Genomic DNA, 20726 nt, shown 5'->3' with positions numbered 1-20726 from the left:
TTCAATAGAAACATTTTTAAAATTATAATTAAAGTTATTTAGCATGTAGCTATGGAAGGAAGAAAATACCTTATGTAAAACATTTAAACAAGGAAGTGGAAGTCTACACATAAAGGGCATTTTCAAAGTAAAACATATGGAATTTATTAAAAAAAATGAAATTAGAATGTACAGAGTTTCAGCTTAATTTTAAAGACAAAAATGTACCAAAAAGATGTTCACAAATATTGTATAATAGATTGCAATTTAACAATATACATTCTAGATGCCTTAAAGGATGATAGAAAATATTTAGGTGCCAATGGCTTATATTAGAATTGAAGAACAACATAGAATCTATTGTCCCATATTCTGCATAATTTTTAGTTAGCTTAATCTGGTTATTGTGAAGAGTTAGACACTTACCCTTGAATTCAAGGCCATTTCTCTTGTCTTTAGAAGTCACTATGGGTACAAAAAGGGGGAGATATTTCCTTAGATCAAATGCCATGCTTTCACATTCTGAAGCATATTTCTATGCAAAAATATATCAGTGAACTAAGATATTATAAAAATGAGGAATGGGAATACCATAGTAGACCAAAAATATGAATGATAAATTAATCCATCTATAGAAATAAGCTACATACTAATTATGTATATAAAGATCTTTTGTTTAAATCCTTATCTTTTACCTGCCTCAAATCCTTCAATTCTTTTCACCAAGTTATGCTATTGTATCTTAAAAGTATATCCTGGCTATTATAAACAGTACTGCAATGAACACTGGGATACACGTGTCTTTTTGAGTTATGCTTTTCTCAGGGTATATGTCCATTAGTGGGATTGCTGGATCATATGGTAGTTTTAGTTTTTTAAGGAGTCTCTATGCTGGTCTTCATAGTGGCTGTATCAATGTACATTCCCACCAACAGTGCAAGAGGGTTCCCTTTTCTCCACACCCTTTCCAGCACTTATTGTTTGTAAATTTCTTGATTATGGACATTGTAACTGTTGTGAGGTAATACCTCATTGTAGTTTTGATTTACATTTCTCTCATAATTAGTGATTTTGAGCATCTTTTCATGTGTTTACTGGTCATCTGTATATCTTTGGAGATATGATTGTGATTGCAGCCATGAAACTAAAAGATGCTTACTCCTTGGAAGAAAAGTTATGACCAACCTAGTCAGCATATTAAAAAGCAGAGACATTACTTTGCCAACAAAGGTCCATCTAGTCAGTTATGCTTTTTCCAGTAGTCATGTATGGATGTGAGAGTTAGTCTATAAAGAAAGCTGAGCGCTGAAGAATTGATGCTTTTGAACTGTAATGTTGGAGAAGACTCTCTAGAGTCCCTTGGAATACAAGGAGATCCAACCAGTCTACCCTAAAGGAAATCAGTCCTGAATATTCTTTGGAGGGGCTGATGTTGAAGCTGAAACTCCAATACTCTGGCCACGTGATGTGAAGAACTGACTCCTTAAAGACCCTTATGTTGGGAAATATTGAAGACAGGAGGAGAAGGGGATGGCAGAGGATGAAATGGTTGGATGGCATCACCGAGTTGATGGACAAGAGTTTGAGCAAGCTCCAAAATTTGGTGGACATGGAAGCCTGGTGTGCTGCAGTCCAAGGGGTCACAAAGAGTCACATGACTGAGCAACTGAACCGAAGTTTGCAAATATTTTCTCCCACTCCAAGGGTTGTCTTTTCATCTTGTTTATGGTTTCCTTGACTGTGCAAAAGCTTTTGTTTAATTAGGTCCTGTTTATTTTTGTTTTTATTTTCACTATTCTAGGGGGTGGGTCAAAAAGGATTTTGCTGTGATTCATATCAAAGAGTGTTCTCCCTGTGTTTTATAATGTGTGACCTTACATTCAGGTCATACAGAATGAAGTAAATCAGAAAGAGAAAACAAATATATTAAAAGAATAGAAGAAATGACCACATGTGTGTGTATATTTCTGTATGTCTGAAAACAGAACATTTAAAATTGTTTCAGGTAGCTGCTTTAAAAATGCTCTTAAACGCATAGCTCCACTGAAGTGTGAATGTGAGTTTCTTAGCTATACTATGAAATACAAGATAAGATTTAATGTACAATGTAGTTATTCATTCATGAGGTTGATGGAATTTAGCTTTAATTTCCTTTTCTCACTGTACCATGAAGAAATAAACAGTCACAGGATGATTTCATATTTTATAACTTCTCATTCATGGAAACAAAAGATTTAGAGATATACAGATTATATAGAAAAGAGCAGATTCATTCATTCACATTTAAGTTTGTCATCTCTAAATCAAAATAAGAGAATGATGAAGAAAATCTATTTAGAAACAATATCAATCAATATTAAATGCAAATAAGTAAGTGAGATGATTACCCGCTCATGTTCTTGTAAATAATGCAAGCATTTGTGTGGAAACACACATGGCCAAGGAAGATTAGAATCTTTGTTTGCTGTCTTGGAATTCCATCTTTTAAAATGTCAAAGCTTTCCTATCACAATATTCACTTTACCTTCAAAACTTAAATACAAGGCTTTACTCACATCAGCATTTGGATTCTGAACTCAGAAATAAAAGAACAGAAATTGTGCTTCTATTTCTATAGGTCTTATATACTATTACATTTTCAATCTGAATAGTGTAGGTTTCAAGTATCTGTTAAGTTACAAGTCTAGAAAAACTGGTAAACCAACACTGAGGTAACATTTCCTTATTTCTACTCTCTAAAATGTCTTACTCAGTTTCGCCACCAAAAAAATTACCTTTTGCAAATGTGAAATACACAATATGACCTCTTTTATGAAATTTCAGCACAAAATTATCTAATCCAGCTGCCATGATAGTGTTTTTAAATAAAGGGAATGCAGTTAAGTATATAAGATTTATTTAATGGTAAATTAGTATTTTTATATTAAAGAAAATATTTCTTACACATGTGAAATGTTCCAGACATTGTTCTAAGTGTTTGGTATAAAGCAATGAGCAAGACAAAGAATATTCTTGAAATAATGGAATTATCTTTCTTTCTTTTTCCTTCTGTTTGTCCATCCACCAATCCATCTATTTATCTATGACATATATGTGTGGATAACTGTTTATCAAAATAGCAAAAACATTACAGTCACAGAGGGGAAAAAAAAGACTTGGTGTTTAGTTATGTTCACTGTATTAGTTCATTTTTAAAGTAATATAAATTGTAAGAAGACATAATCTCACCACCTGGCCTTGTTTTTAAATTTGTGATTTCTAAAATAGCTAAAAGAAATGTTCGTTGGAAAATGTTGTGGACATTCTTATAATATATTTGATTTTAATAGGAAATACTGTTCAGGGGTGTTTATGAACAAGTTGAACACATTCTACTTGCTTGCTGTGCAGTTTTCCACAAGGTCAGAACATGGCTTGTGATCTATGAAGCCAACATCCATTACCTTAATTATCATAGTTCTAAATGATTATCAATATCTGATAATGATTGAAGGCACTTTCCTTTTTTTTGTTTCAGAAATAGCATACCTATTTTTGAAACTACTTTCTTTACTCCCTATGTGAATATCAATACAATTTGATAAATTCCATGCGGATTTCTGTTGATGTTCTGATTGGAAATACATGAACTTAAAGATTAGTCTGGAGAGAAATGACATTCTTATCATAACATGTTATCCATTGTTTTGGTTTGTCCAGAGCCATATTTTAAATATTTTGTTCATAGATTTTGAACTGTTATTGGAATTTTTTATTATCTTTAGTTAATTGAACTTTTATCAAGAAAATTTAACTTTTTGTATAATGAGTCTGTATCTTGTCTTGGATATATGTTTTGTCTGTATATAATAGCACAATTGCTTCTTTCTTCTTGCTTATTCATCTACTGTGGTACAACTTTGAATAGCAGATTTACTGGTTATTTTTGCTATTTTGGGTTGTTTCTGAACTCCTGAGTTTAAATGATTCCCTGTAGATAATAATATTTGATATCTTTAAAGTAGAAATTCTAAGTAGAAAATGGAACTTCTCAGATATTCTTAGTTTTAACCATGAATATGGGTTAACATTTTAAAATTGTTTTATTATTTTTTATAATAATAATTCTATTTTCTGAGTTGAATTGGTAGAATATATTTATACATTTTTGATAGAGAGCCTTTCTTAATTCTGAGGATAAACACCATATGGTCATGATGAATATTTTATAACACTTCTAGGTTCCATGTGCCAAAATTATCACTTAAAATTTTTTTCACCCCTAATCATACATAAACCTGTAATTCTCTTCTCTTATACTATTTTTATCAAGTTTAAGTGTTAATAATTTCCTGTCTCATAACATATGTTAGGAAATGTGCTTTTGAATTTCTCTAAAATGTTTTTATCTGTTTCTTAAAGTTGATAAAACTCACCTATAAGAATAGGTGTTTTCTCCTTTTTTCTTGTACAGGCTTTTTACAGGCTTTGATAATGATGAGAAATTTGGGAGATTCTTCAAGTGTCGTGAATGTCTTTTCTCCCTTCTTCCCTTCGCTCTATAAGGGGGGAATTTAGTTCTTGCCACACTGAGTCATATTCATCCCGGCCCACATTTGAATCCATAGACAGGCACACTCTTGCCTGCAGCTACACTGCTGTTTTACATTTCTCTGTTGTTTCTGGCTAATGGAGAGTTTTATCTGTACCACTAAACATACTTAGGTTTCTTAATGACTTTATAAAAACAGGTCTTATTTCCTACTGCTATGTTTAGAGAAAGCACGATCAGTGTATAATCTTACCATAGCATTTTGAAAAGAACTGCTTACATATTCTCATGTCAGCATTTTACATATGAATGTGTAAATGATGGGTGCTATTAGATTTTAGTATCATAGCTAAAACACCATTATATCATATATGGTTTCTATTTTTACTCACCCAGAATCTTAAAAGGATACAATATGTAATTATGCCACCAAACACTTCCATTTCCCCAGATTAATGAAGACCCATTGGCAGCAGTTTGGAAAATGTAACTCACTGTGCTGAAGCAATAACTCATATAGTGACCCATAAAAGTTAATACAATTTTAGAAGGGTCTAATATAGTCTCAAAGAAGAGCTGGGAGAAAGTGGGTCACTCTGTCAGGAAACCCAACAAATACATCCCAAAGAATAGTGGTGATAAAAATGATTCAGAAACAGAGACCATGGTAACAAAATAATTGTTTTGTAAATTGCTTCATGCATATAGAAGCAAACAATTGTGTCTATGATTAGTTTTTCATTTTACTTATTTTTAAAATATATATAACAGTTCTTTAAAATTATTTATGATTACAGTGGGCAGTATTAGAACATTTCACTTGAAAACTAAAAATGCTTTCAAATGTGTTTTCTCATTTGACCGTTTTACAATTCTGTGAGACAGACTATAGATACATTTCTAAACCATGCACACACAGTGAGCTAAAGTGTGTTAAGTAGATTTTCTATGTTACATGAGTCTTCTCATTCAAAACAGTTACTGTTTACTGTAATGCGTACATACACACGAAGATTTTCATTTCTTTTTTGACAATAATGGGCAGATGTGAACATTGTAGTTAAATTTTTCATATATCTTTGTTAATGTTAGCTAAAAGTCTCTCCTTCCATAAATTTGTTTTTTTGTCTATATTTTGACTCACATTCAAAATTTCTTTCTTATGGTGTATGCAAATATGAATCATTAACTATGCACAGTGATGAACAGATCTAACATACAGCTCAAAGAATGCCAATAATGTTAAAGCATCCAAAATGGAATGTCACTTTGTAACACAGTAAGATCTAAGAATAATTTTCATTTTTAATTATGACTTTAGTTTAATTTCAGAAGAAATGTAAAAGGAAAAAAATGTGTGTATCATTGTCAGAATTCTTTTGTAAAAGGGAGAGACCACTTGCCATAAGATTATAAGTAGAACATTTCAATAGAAGGCTTAAATTATGTAAATTTAAATAATATAAAATTTAATAAACTATGTAAATTTAAAATAATAAGAATTGTCAGAAAATAGAATATAATTCCTTGTAAAATAGTCCCTGATTCTGGAATGATTCAAGTATAGGTAATGTTATCAAAGGGGTTATTAAATCAGCATGGTGGTTGGATAAGTAATCTTATTGATTTCTTCCAGTTCCAATTCTTAAAGATTCTTTGAAAATTTTAATTATTAAACCTCCAGATGTTGACTTTGAAACTTCCTTCTTTCTGAAGTTAAATATTATTCAGTGAATGTTTCTGTAACACCTATTATGTACCACATACCATATAATATCACTGGGCACAGAGTGGTAATTAAAACAAAGACACGATCCCTGTCTTCATGATGCTTACGTATGGAAAATATAGACATTAAAAGCATACACATGTATATAAGTGGGAAATCACATTATGGTAGGTGGCTTGAGCTAAAAGATTAGGATGCTGGGGGATTAAGAGTAAAGTTCTGTGGGATCAGGAAATGCCTCATCAAGACAGTAACACTTAAGTTGTCACCTGAAATTGGAGAAAGAAGTCAGGGGAAGAATAATGAACATGTCATGGTCATTAAAAAAAAAAAATCAGGCTGCTAAAAGTATAGCTGTGGGTTAAATTTTGGAGATGCATAAATTTTTTAAAAAATCAGTATTGCTGAAACATAAAGAAAAAACAGAGATGTGCATAGAAAACCATTTAGAAGGCTTATGTTGTCCCAAGTACTGGAAGGAGTTCAAATATTTACTCTTAAGTTTAATGAGAAGCTACTGAAAAATTTCACCCAGAGAGGGACATAATATGTTATATTTCTAGAATTCCACTCTCTAAAATATGTGCTGAAACTGGAGCTATGACTTGAAAGCTAGTGTAGGAATCCAGGGAAGAGTTTATGATAATTTAGACCAGAGTAGTAGCAGAAAGATGGGGAGAAAATTTGAACATAAATGATTTAATTGAATTTTCTGATTTATTGGGAGTGGCTGAAGTATATGTGAAGAACTAATAGTTTCTCAGCGAGATGAAATAGCTGGTATCAAACTTACCCAACTGCTGTAAATAGTTATAAAAATGGGACAGAATGTATAAAATATATATAAAAAGACATTTGAAAGCAATGGATTATGCCGTGAGTTTTAGAAGGGAAGTGTTTGAAGTGGGACCTACACTAAACCTGCACGTCTCACGAGGAACATTTTCCAAAATGCTGCACAGAGAAATAGAGCCCAACAGAGAATACTGGTCTCAGTGAGTGCAGGAGACACAGAGCAGAGTCTGGGACTGTGGGAGTGGCTGGGGTTTGAGGAGAGAGACACACTCCAAACGTCTGCATAGAATATGGCCTAGGTCCTCTAACAGTCCTGTGTGGACCACGTGCAAGACTCGATTCTGGAAGGTCCTGCAGAGAACAGATACTGAGGAGCTGAGAGCTTTAGAGATCTCACTGTTCTGGGGATAAGCTGAGGTTCCTTCCGGTTGTACTGGAGAAACCTTGATATACACATTAAGACTTGCACTTGAGATGCCAGAAACACTGTTCCTACAAGCAAAATCATGCTTTAGTTGTAAGTTGTTGTTCAGTCACTAAGTTGGGTCCAGCTCTTTGAGACCCTATGGACTGCAGCATTCTAGGCTTTCCTGTCCTTCACTGTCTCCTGGAGTTTGCTCTAACTCATGTCCACTGGGTCATCCAAACATCTCATCCTCTGGGGATCAATTGAAGTACACCGGTGCTAAAATGGATTAACATCAGGCTCCAACCATGTCTTAGTCTTTTGAGGCTGCCATAACAAGACACCACAGGGTAGCTTACAAACAACACACTTACTGAGATACCTTATAATGTATGAATATTATAAAGTTTGAGGGGCAGTAAAATAATGAAATGGAAATACACTTGAATTTGCGTAGCTAAAAATTTAAATAATTCTGTATTTAAATAAGTATTCGTAAAGAATGCACTGTAAAATGTTATTGACATACATAACTTCCTCTTCCACACAATGTATTTCTGCTTTTCAGAAGACAGACATTCCAGAAATTCACCAGTCACAGTCAAACAACTAGAACAGTGTTATGACTGATGTTTTCAATAGAATATAAGTAATCTCTACAGAGTTTATTTACCTGCTTACATTTTGGAGGAAGGACACTACAGACAAACTTTAACAAAACAATGGCATATGCTTTTTTATAAGCGGTAGAAAGGGACCATTTTAAGTTGTTCCAATGGAAGCCAAAATTAATAATTAAGGAACATAAACTTTAAAAAGGTAATCCCAGACGATAAACTTCCCAACAGGAAGGATCAGGTTGTTAGACTGTCTCCATCTCTCACTTCTTCAGTTCTTAAATAAGACAAAGGTCAGTTAAATCACAATAGCTGAACAGGGAAAATATATTTTCACCTTATGTCTTGATGATATCCATTTAGAATTAGTGAAATACATTGTCAACAGAAAATAAGGAAAAAACCTATAACATGATTTCCAAAAATATATCTAATTGTGTTCAGTGATGACTGACCCAGAGACTTCTGCTCCACCATAGCTAAAACATAGGAAGAATAAACAATATGTTTCATATATGCATTCATTGAAATATTTTTAAGTTTTAAAGATTATTAACATTAATTTATATTAAGACATTGCTTCATGTCTCAATACAGAGCAGATGGTAAGCGGTAGCTGTTATTTTCTCAGTTATAACTGTAATTAATTACATATATTTGAGATTTTAAAATGTGCATGCATTTTCCTATTACAGATGCCTAGAAGTATTATAATACTTCAGAAAACCATTTAGTTAATTTAGTTTATCTAGAAGAGAAACTGACTGTGCTTTCTCTTGTATGGAATATAAGAGTTAGTACAAAATAAATTTTGCTTTTCCTTAAATGTTTATTGCTATTTCTAGAAGGAAAGGATTTAAATACTCTGCCTCACAGCTTACTTCTGCACTTCAAGTGGTGGTCATTAACCCTATTTGTCTATCAGACAACAGTCATGAGGTAGTATAAACTGAGATGTATTGCTCTAAGTATAAAGTAAGTATCAAAAAATTACAACAACCTTTTGTTATTAAGGTACAATTGACATACTAGTTCAGGTGTACACCTCATGATTCAATATTCATATATATTGTAAAGTAATCGCCACAACACATCTTGTTAGCATCTACAACTGCACATAGTTAGAATTTGTTTCTTTTGATGAGAACTTTTAAGATCTATTTTCTTAGCAACTTTAAGTGTGCAGTAAGTGTGCAGAATTATTAACCATAGTCACCATGCTGCACACTGCAGGCCCATGATTATTTATTTTATAATTGGAAGTTTGCACCTTTTGACCCCCTTCACCCATTTGACCCCTTTCCTCACCCTTAGAATCTGTCAGCCAGCGGTCTGTTCTCTGTATCTGTGAGCTTCATTGGTTTGTTTAGATTCCTATCTAAGTGCGACCATATGGTTTCTGTCTTTTCTGACTTCTGTCTCTTAGCATAGTGCCCTCAAGGTTCATCCACATTGCCCCAAATGGCAAGATTTTATTTTTATGAATACATAATAGTGCATTGTATATTTGTATATACACTGTTTTCTTTACTGCCTCATCCAGTGAGCAACACTTAGGCTATACCCATTTCTTGACTGGGCTTCCCTGGTGACTCAGATGGTAAAGAATCTGTCTGCAATGCAGGAGATCCAGGTTCGATGCCTGGGTCAAGAAGATCCCCTGGAGAAAGGAATGGCTACTCACTCCAGTATTCTTGCCTGGAGAATTTCACGAACAGAGGAGCCTGGCAGGCTACAGTCCATGGGTTCACAAAGAGTCGGACACAGCCAAGCAACTGACACTTTCTTTCACTTTCCTATCTCGGCTACTGAAAATCATGCTGCAGTAAACATAAGGGTGAAGAAATTCTCTTGTTAATGTTTTCATTTTCTTCAGATAAATAACTGGAAGTAAAATTGCTGGATCACATGGTAGTTCTATGTTTAATTTTTTGAGGAATGCTGTTGTTACTTTCCATAGTTTCTGTGCTGATTACATTTCTATCAGCAGTGCACAGAGCTCCCTTTTCTCCACATCTTTGCTGGCATTTGGTGTTTCTTGTCTTTTTGATGGTGCCACTCTAACAGCTGTCAGGTGATAACTCACTGAGGCTATTTGCATTTCCCTGATGATTAGTGATGTTGAATAGTTTTTCATGCACCCGTTGGCAATCTGTATGTCTTCTCTGGAAAAATGTCTATTCAGATACTCTGCCCATATTTTAATTGGATTGTTTGGTGTTTTGTTATTGAGTTTTACAAGTCCCTTATATGCTTTGGTTATTACCCCTTAACAGAACAATGATTTGCAGATATTTTCTCCCATTCCCAGGCTGCCTATTTATTTTGTTGATGGTTTCCTTTGCTATGCAGAAGCTTTTCAGTTTAATATAGTCTCACTTGTTTATTTTTGCTTTTGTTGCCTCTGTTTTTGGTGTTAGAATCATTGCCAAGACCAGTGTCAAGAAGGTAACTGCCTATGTTTTCTTCTAAGAGTTTTATCATCTCAGATACTTACATTCAAGTCTTTCATCCATTTTAAGATACTTTTTTATGTATGGTGTAAGACAGGGGGAGGAGAAGGGGATGGCAGAGGATGAGATGGTTAGATGACATCACCAACTCAATGGACATGAGTTTGAGTAAACTCCGGGAGTTGGTGGTGGACAGGGAGGCCTGGTGTGCTGCAGTCTGTGGGGTCACAAACAGTCGGACACAACTGAGTAACTGAACTGAAGACAGAGGTCCAATTTCACTCTTTTGCGTTTGACTTCCTGGTTTTCCCAATACTGTGTATGGAAGAGACTGTTCCTTCCCAAACATATATTCTTGGTCTTTGCTGTAAATTAATTGACCATGTATGTTTCAGTTTTATTTGTGGGCTCAGTATTCAGTTCCATTGATCTGTGTCTGTTTTTATGTCAAAACCATAATTTCTTTTGCTTACTATCACTTTAATATAATTTGAAATCAGGAAGTATGATGCCTCCAGCTTTGTTCTTCTTTCTGAAGGTGATTTTGGCTATTCAAGGTCTTTTGTGGTTCCATACTAATTTTAGTTTTTTGGTGTGTATTTATGTGGAAAATGTCAGTGGAATTTTGATAGAGGTTACATTGAATCTGTAGATTGCTTTTAGTAGGATGGCTGTTTTAACTGTTAATTCTTCTAATTCATGATTATGGACTATCTTTCCATTTATCTTTTTTATATTTATTATATGTTGATAGTTGGCAATATGTTGGATATGTTAGGGTGAGTAAACGTAATTCAGAAACTCCTTTTTAAAATGCAGCTCATATCTGGCTCACATTGTATTTCTGTTGCACAGTGACATTTGAAACTTTAATTTTTAATACTGAAAATAAGGAGAAGCAAGGATAGGTATTTTTATGATCAGCTCCTTTTCAGGAAACTCTTAATATTCTTCAGCAATGCTAATCTGCTGATCTAATCCATTATGGAAGCCACATAAAGTCTTAGAAATAAGAGCTGATGGTGTACATTAAACAACTTTCTGTATTTTTTAAGGTAATTTATTACATTGTTTTATTATCTATTAGTTGGTATTGACAATGCACTGCATTAAATCCCAAGTAACATTTAATTTACCTACAGCAATCACAGTACAATTCTAGACCATAAAGCATAGGGAAAAAAATATGTCAGCATTTGACTGTCATTGCATAACACACATTTATGGCTATAAAAGACTTTTACTCCAAGTACCAACTGGGATTATTATACCATAGTATAGCTGTGGTGGTATAAAGCATATCACAAGGAGAGCCAAGTAGAAAACCTTGAACACAGAGGGTCTAAAGTCAACTATTTATGCCATATATCCTAAAGTCGTTCAGAGTCTTTTTCTCTCTTGCCAAGAGTTCCTGTCAAAATAGGGGGAGAGAATTATTCTGGCAGAAAAATGATAGAAAGATAGAAAGCATGGGTGGGAGTTGGAAGCCATTCATTGGGTGATAGAAGAGCTGCCAAACTAAATGCTGCATGCTCCTCTGATATAAAGGGTGAATAAAAAATTAAAAGTAGGACAGAAAGCAGACAGAGTAAGTAGGGCTGTGTGTGAGCCAGAACTACAGAGGAGGAAACCGAAGATCCAGATGATGCTTGGGTGGGCAGCTGGGTCCTGCCATTTCCTAATGGAAACCCTGACGTCTCTCTCTACCAAAAATTACTCTTTTCCAGTGCTGCTGAAATGCTTTAAAGGTTTGCAATGCTTAATACGTATTTTAATAGGAAGGTGTCAGAGTATTTCAAATATGACAGACAGTGCTGTCAAATTGCTATAGATCTCCTTGCTTAAAAACCAACAGCTGGAACAAATTTTATTCTTCCCCTCAGTCTTTCTGACTCACTGTTTAAATTGTCAAGGTAACTGTCATTTTGTGATAAGTTGAACTAGTGATGTTTTCTCTATCATTAGGATCACATGGTATAAAGGCTACGGAAATTTTAGAAAATGAATTGATAATAATGTAGGTACTTTGACCTGAATAAATATCTCCTCATATAAGACAAGTCAACAAAACACTTAACAACAACAACAACAACAAAAAAAAAAAGTGAGAACATTTCATACAAGGAAAAAATATCCAGAAAATGAAAGGATATAATATTGTGAGAAGTTAGAATAAAATAAAATAAATACCCAAAGAAAAGTGAAATTTTGAAATTCTATGTGTGTGTGTTTAATTCTGTTAGGAATCTCCTACAAGACGTGATGTGAGGTGGCCTTTCTGATGGAGACATGGAACATTATTAGGGAAGCTGTTGTAGTTAATGACCAAAATGGGGGAAAAAACCCCCCAAACTGTCTAAGATAGGAGAAAGACAAAGGCAAACCCATGAAACAGATTTTAAAATGGCCTTGAATGCAGAATACTAGCAGCTATGAAAACTGAACAAAGTTGAAAAGCTGTCTCAGAATTCAGAGGAAACAAGTATCTAAGAGTTAAAAGTGCTAGAGATAATGTGATTGATACAGTGAAAAAGCATGGAAAAGCAGACATCTACTGACATTTCTGAAGCAATAATTAATGATCTTGAAGTGGAAATAAACATAGAAAAATAAAAATACATGAGAAATAATATTGCATCTCATCTCTTTCTCAACTGAAATTTAAAGACTTGCACATGCAGATTAAATTACTCTTCACAATTACATCTAACTTAAATCAATTATCAGTTCAGTTCAGTTCAGTCGCTCAGTCATGTCCGACTCTTTGTGACCCCATAAATCACAGCATGCCAGGTCTCCCTGTCATCAACTATACTTCAATTTTAAAAAGCTACATCTAACTTATTAGCTACAAATTTACCTTGGAATAGTTCCTTTTCACAGAGTCAAAGAATAAGACTAATGTTAGTACTTTTGTAGCAAAAAAAAAAAAAAAAAAGACATTAAATTAATGACAGATATCTCTTGTATAACACCAGCATAGCAGAACTGTGTTTATTGATGGCACTATTTTGTGAACCTAGAATTATATTCAACCCCCTAGTTGTTCTTCACATGTAAAAGCAACTGGAGCTGCTTAACCTTCTTGGACAAATTTATGAGACATCTCTCCCAGATTACTGAGTGAAGAACCAAAATAAAGAGATCAGTAAGAGCCAAATCAAATGTCAGTTAAACTTTAATACTAATTAAGAGTGCAAATAAAAATACTTAAATGTGCTTTCAGTTAAAAAATGAAAATACCAAAACATCTTAAAAGTATGGTCAACACAGAAAATATGAATCTGAGTCTAATCTCCAGTAAATAAATGAGCAAATATGAATTGGGAAGTGTGACACTTAGTCTCAGTTTAAATATATATGAAATTATGACTTTATTTAGCTGGATGGAAAAGATAAAGGACTTGTCTCTCACACAGAGACCTCAGTCACCTGAAAAGTGACATAAATTTAGGGGCTCAGCAATACCAAAAGTGTGGAATAGGTTGGCTACAAACATCAAAAATAACGAGTCATTGATTTAAGTCTAAAGTATAACAGTTACACAGGCTTCCCTGGTGACTCAGTGGTAAAGAATCTTCCAGCCAAGCAGGAGACACAGGTTTGATCCCTTGGTCAGGAAGATATCCTGGAGGAGGAAATGGAAATCCACTCCAGTATTCTTACCTGAGAAATCCCATGGAGAGAGGAGTCTGGCGGGCTATAGTCCATGGGGTCGCAAGAGTCAGACAAGACTTAGAGAGCAGACAACAACAGTTATAAACTGAAAATCAGGGTAAATGTATTTAATAAAACTATAAATGTGTATCTCTAGTTTATGTATTTTTACTCAAGTAATTTCTAGAAGGGCAGGAGGAACAAGGCCAGATATTAAGACAGACAATTCTTCATGGGGGGGAATATTTAAAAATGTGATTTTATCCTTCACTTTAATTAAGAGATATAATCACAGGGATCAAGATCTTAAAAATAACTTAAATGACTTTTGTAGAAGTGAAAGCAAGAAATAGAACTCCCAAGCCCAGAGCAGAGGAAAAACCATAAAAGCAATACTGTGTGGCATGATCCCTATAGGAAAACACAGAATGTGTAGGCAACATCAAGCATGTCAAAGTCATAAAGAAAAGAATGCATACTAATTTGTGAGTTATGACATTTTTGTTACTATTTCAAAACCTGTGGTAAAGGATGAAACATTGACTTCAAGTAACATCATTTATATTCTGTATAAAAGAGGCACAAGAGTGGCTCTGGGGAAAGATAACATCTTACAGAAAACCCCGAACAACTTTGGGGCCACCCCAATGTGATGAGACAGGGAAAGAGTGGTTGAAGTTGTGGGGAAGAAGGGATTAAGTCTTCATCCAGTTATGAGTTCTCAAGAGAGAAAGAATATAAAAAGAATAGTAGGAAAATCATGTAACATTGGGCTTTCCTTGTGGCTCAGCCTTTTCATACTGTTCACGGGATTCTCAAGGCAGGAATACTAAAGTGATTTGCCATTCTGTTCTCCAAGGAGATCCAACCAGTCCATCCAAAAGGAAACCAGTTCTGAATATTCATTGGATATTCATTGGAAGGACTGATGCTGAAGCCAAAACTCCAATACTGTGGCCATCTGATGCAAAGAACTGACTCACTGGAAAAGACTTTGATGCTGGGCAAGATTGAAGGCAGGAGCAAAAGGGGACGACAGAGACTGAGCTGGTTGGATGGCATCACTGACTTAATGGACATGAGTTTGAGTAAACTCCGGGAGTTGGTGATGGACAGGGAGGCCTGGTGTGCTGCAGTCCATGGGGTTGCAAAGAGTTGGACACAAATGACTGAACTAAACTGAACTGTGGTTCAGCTGGTAAAGAATCCACCTGCAATGTGGGAGACCTGGATTTGATCTCTGGGTTGGGAAGATCCCCTGGAGAAGGAAAAGGTTACCCACTCCTGTATTCTGGCCTGGAGAATTCCATGGGCTGTATTGTCCATGGGGTCGCAAAGTCAGACATGACTGAGCAACTTTCACTTTCATGTAATATGGATACACGAGGATAAGTAGCAGGAAAAGCACCTAAAATACTTCAAATTAGTTGGCTCTGAGGAATGAGCCTTTGATTAAAATAAATTTTTAAATTTCATGAAATCAAATGTCATAATTTATAGCTTCTGAGATGTCAATTTGCTTAAAAAGGCCTTCCCCAAATGACAACAAATTCTCATTTTCTTATAATACCTTCACTGTTTACTTTTGTTCCCTCTTTAAAATTTACTTGTAGTTTATTTTGTGTGGTTTGTTATAGATGCTTATATTACCAATTTAAATGATCTTAGGCAGAGGACTACTGAACTCATTCTCTCTGTCCAAAATCATAACTCCATTATGTTGTAATGAGGAAAATATGAAAAATTTATTCTTTAGTGTTCAGCATTATTTTATAGGTATCATAAATATCACCAATGACATTATCATTGCCAAACAGATTTAGTCAAGTTAAAGCATATTTTCTGTTTTTTGTAGTTGTTACAGAGTTTGAATTTTTAAAACATAAAGGGAATTTTATATAAGAGGGATTAGTAATCCTTCCTCAGAGGCTTAACTCTAGTTCTCAGTGAGTGAGTGAGTGAAGTCACTCAGTTGTGTCCAACTCTTTATGACCCCATGGACTGTAGCCTACCAGGATCCTCCATCCATGGAATTTTCCAGGCAAGAGTACTGGAGTGGGTTGCCATTTCCTTCTCCAGGGCATCTTTCCAACCCAGGGATTGAACCCAGGTCTCCTGCATTGCAGGCAGATGCTTTACGTCTGAGCCATCAGGGAAGTTCCTCCTAGTTCCTAGTAGATTCCTGTAAAAGTTTCTCACATTGGCCAAGTGTCAGTAGAATGATATAATCCTACTGAAATCTGTGTTATTCATACTTTCCTTCTAGATCTTTTCCAGTCTCTGAGATTGGGGCGTTTAGCGGTACTGCCAAGCTATCAGGTCACAAGCATTGCTACCTCAGCACAGGTGTACTGAAAAATACCAAATTAGCTGGCAGCAGTCAACACTCATTGACCTGTTTCCCAGTTCCCAAATACTTGTACTAACTATTGCCATTTTGGGTGTGGTTTCTGAGATAAAACACCAGGTTATAAATGGAACCAGAGTCCCCAGAAATTATTCTCATTCCTACCATTTGATGGGAAATAAGTACAGTTGATCAAACCAATCAATCCTAAAAGAAATCAACCCTGAATATTCATTGGAAGAACTGATGCTGAAGCTCCAATCCTTTGGCCACCTGATGTGAAGAGCTGACTCATTGGAAAAGACCCTGATGCTGAGAAAGATGAAAGGCAGGAGGAGAAGGGGATGACGGAGGATGAGATGGTTGGATGGCATCACTGACTCAATGAACATGAATTTGAGCAAACTCAGGGAGATGGTGGAGGACAGGGAAGCCTGGTGTGCTGCAGTCCTTGGGGCTTCAAAGAGTCAGACATGACTTAGCAACTGAACAACAAAAGTCCAGTGGATCCTTAAACAACTCAGGTTTGAATTATGTGGGTCCACTTGTACAAAGAAATTTTTTGGTAATAAATAGTATAGAACTAGAGGATCAGTGGTTAGTTGAAGCTACTGATGATGAGAAACCAGATACAGAGGGCTCACTAAAATTATACATGGATTAACCCTAGAGTTGTTCAAGGTCAATTGTATTGTCATTCTTACATTTTCAAAAATTACCTCAATTTTTGTTACTAATGTGTGTACAATGTGTGTACTAATGTGTAGGCTCAGGGTGATTACGACATTTAGCTTCCAAATAAGCACTCATATTTTCCTTTCATAAATAATGAGTCAGATTCTGGGAAACTTAATCTCCTCATACCACTGCAGGAATAACTATTAAAATTATATGTCAAAGAACTGAATTCTATTCAACAGTTAGACTGAGAGGCGTTTCTTTGATGTCACATTTAATCTCAGAGAATTTAGGCCAAAATATTTAATACCTAGAGAAATTGTTAGATTTTGTATAAAAGTAGGATTGTTCATTCAACCATAATATTCTGATTTATCATTCACAGAGAATAAATAGACCTAAAAGCAAGCTAAAGAGAAGTTATAAAATCTGATTTTATGTAACTGAATTGATCATACCTCTAAGAATATAATAAAATGTTCATTCACAAAATTCCAATTTACAAATCTAAATACTATTATCTATTTATTCTAAATTATGGCTTACTGTTAAAATGTCATTTTAGTTTTTAGTTCAGATTCCTCCACTTAATCATCTCTTGCTACAGAGGATTGCCCAGCATCTTTCTGAAAAATGTTTAATTTTGTTTGATGGTAACAGAAAAATTGGAGAAACTGTTAAAAGTAACAAACTTAATACCTTCTACTATCCCTTTATAGAAAACATTCTGAAACCTACTCATTGCCATTCTTCCTGAGATCCTCTTTACATTTATTTGTGGTGACCAGAACCAAACAGTATGGTTAGACTTAAGTATTAAAGAAAAATGTATTACATGAATAAATTAAAAAATTATTACTGAAATCTTGGCCAATGAGAAACATTTCATTGATGTAGTTCTCATCTTTATTTAATATCTTTAATTTAAGCCTCATGAAATAAACATTAAACACATTGGCCTTCTAGAAAAATGGCACAGTTCAGTTCAGTCGCTCAGTTTTGTCCAACACTGTGACCCCATGGACTGCAGCACACCAGGCTTCCCTGTCAATCATCAATTCCCAGAACTTATTCAAACTCATGTCCATCGAGTCAGTGATGCCTTCCAACCATCTCATCCTCTGTTGGCCCCTTCTCCTCCCACCTTGAGTCTTTTCCAGCATCAGGGTCCTTCCCAGTGAGTCAGTTCTTCCCATCAAGTGGCCAGAGTATTGGAGTTTCAGCTTCAGCATCAGTCCTTCCAATGAATATTCAGGACTGATTTCCTTTAGGATGGACTGGTTGGATCTCCTTGCAGTCCAAGGGACTCTCAAGAGTCTTCTCCAACACCACAGTTCAAAAGCACAGTTAGCATACACTAAATTATGGTTGCCAGATCATAACTGAACAGGCTTTGTTGGAGATTTTTTTCTTGATTTATTGTAACACCTGACTTTTTATGTATTTTTTTTTTCACTTTTTAATTGACATATAGTTGATTTACAATGTTAATTACTGTTATATAGTAAGGTGATTCAGTTATGCATACACATTTTTATATATTCTTTTCCATTATAGTTTGTTGTTTAGTCGCTATGTCATGTCCAACTCTTTGTGACCCCATGGACTGCATCACCCCTGGCTCCCCTGTCCTCCACTATCTCCCAGAGTTTGCTCACACTCATGTCCATTGACTCAATGATACACACAACCATCTTATCCACTGTTTCCCACTTCTCTTCCTGCCCTCAGTCTTTCCCAACATCAAGGTCTTTTCCAGTGAGTCAGCTCTTCACATCAAGGTGGCCAAAGTATTGAAGCTTCAGCTTCAGCATCAGTCCTTCCAATGAATATTCAGGGTTGATTTCCTTTAGGATTGACTGGTTTGATCTCTTTGCAGTCCAAGGGACTCTGGAAAGTCTTTTCCATCACCACAGTTCAAAAGCATCCATTCTTCGGTGCTCAGCCTTCTTTATAGTCCAACTCTCACACCCATACATGACTATCAGAAAAACCATAGCTTTGACTATATGGACCTTTCTCAGCAAAGTGATGTCTCTGCTTTCTAATATGCTAAGTTTGTCATAGTTTGTCTTCCAAGGAGCAAGCATCTTTTAATTTTGTGGCTGCAGCCTTCATCTGCAGTGATTGTGGAGCCCAAAGGGGGAAAAAAGTCTGTCACTGTTTCCACTTTTTCCCCATCTATTTGCCATGAAGTGATGGAACCAGATGACATGATCTTAAGTTTTTGAATGTTGAATTGTAAGCCAGCTTCTTCACTCTCATCAAGAGGCTCTTTAGTTCCTCTTCTCTTTCTGCCATTGAAGTGGTGTCATCTACATGTTTGAGGTTGTTGATATTTCTTCCAGAAATCTTAATTTCAGTTTGTGCTTCATCCAGCCTGGCTTTTCGCATGATGTACTCTGCATAGACGTTAAATAAGCAGGGTGACAATATACGGCCTTGACATACTCCTATCCCAATTTCGAACCAGTCTGTTGTTACATGTCTGGGTCTAACAATTGCTTCTTGTCCTGCATAAAGGTTTCTCAGGAGACAGGTCACGTGGTCTGGTATTCTCATCTCGAGAATTTTCCACAGTTTGTTGGGATCCTCACAATGACAGGCTTTAGTGTAGTCAATGAAGTAGATGTTTTCTGGAATTCCTTTGCTTTTTCTATGATCCAACAAATGTTGGCAGTTTGATCTCTGGTTCCTTTGCCTTTTCTAAATCCAGTTTGCACATCTGGAATTTCTCTGCTTACTTACTTCTGAAGCCTAGCTTGAGGCATTTTGAGCATTACTTTGCTAGCATATGGTTTATAATAGAATTATGGTGTACAGTAGGACCTTATTGTTAATCCATTCTATATATAAAAGCTTATATCTGATAACACCAACCTCCCACTCCATTCCTCCCCAATCCTCTCTCCCTTGGCAACCACCAATCTTTCTCTGCATTTGTGATGCTGTTTCATAGATAGAGTCATTTGTGTCATACTTTAGATTTCACATATGTAATATCACATGGTATTCATCTTTTTCTGACTTACTTCACTTGGTATGATGATCTCTATTTGCATTCATGTTGCTGCAAATGACGTTATTTCATTATTTTTACTACTGAGTATATTGTATATTTGTAGCACATCTTCTTTATTCATCCTGATGGACATTTAGTTTTTTTCCATGTCTTATCTATTGTGAATAGTGTAACTATGAACATAGAGGTGCAAGCTATCTTTTTGAATTATAGTTTTGTCTGGATATATACCTAGGAGTGGGTTTGTTAGATCATATGGTAATTCTATTATCAGATTTCTGAAGAACCTTTATACTGTTTTCCACAGTGGCTGTGGGTTCCCTTTTGCTCACATCCTCTCTAGCATTTGTTATTTGTAGATGTTTTAATGACAGCCATTATGACTGATGCGAGGTGATATCTCACTGTCATTTTGATTTGCATTTCTCTAACAATTTGGAAGGAATGATACTAAAGCTGAAATTCCAGTACTTTGGCCAACTCATGTGAAGAGTTGACTCATTGGAAAAGAC

General features: G+C 35.2%; 1 protein-coding gene across 1 annotated transcript in view; it reads right to left on the bottom strand.

Moving 5' to 3' along the window:
• Nucleotides 1–270: 270 nt before the first annotated feature.
• The window catches only part of CCDC102B (coiled-coil domain containing 102B), a 269181-nt gene continuing 248725 nt past the window's right edge, over nt 271–20726 (bottom strand). Inside the window, exon 9 of the mRNA XM_040264340.1 lies at nt 271–444. Coding sequence (XP_040120274.1) covers nt 435–444 — 10 coding nt within the window. The 3' untranslated portion in view covers nt 271–434. The remainder of the gene's footprint in view (nt 445–20726) is intronic.

This window comes from Oryx dammah, unplaced genomic scaffold (assembly GCF_014754425.2).
Source record: "Oryx dammah isolate SB20612 unplaced genomic scaffold, SCBI_Odam_1.1 HiC_scaffold_22, whole genome shotgun sequence".
Lineage (NCBI taxonomy): Eukaryota > Metazoa > Chordata > Mammalia > Artiodactyla > Bovidae > Oryx > Oryx dammah.
This window is presented reverse-complemented; position numbering and strand designations above follow the sequence as displayed.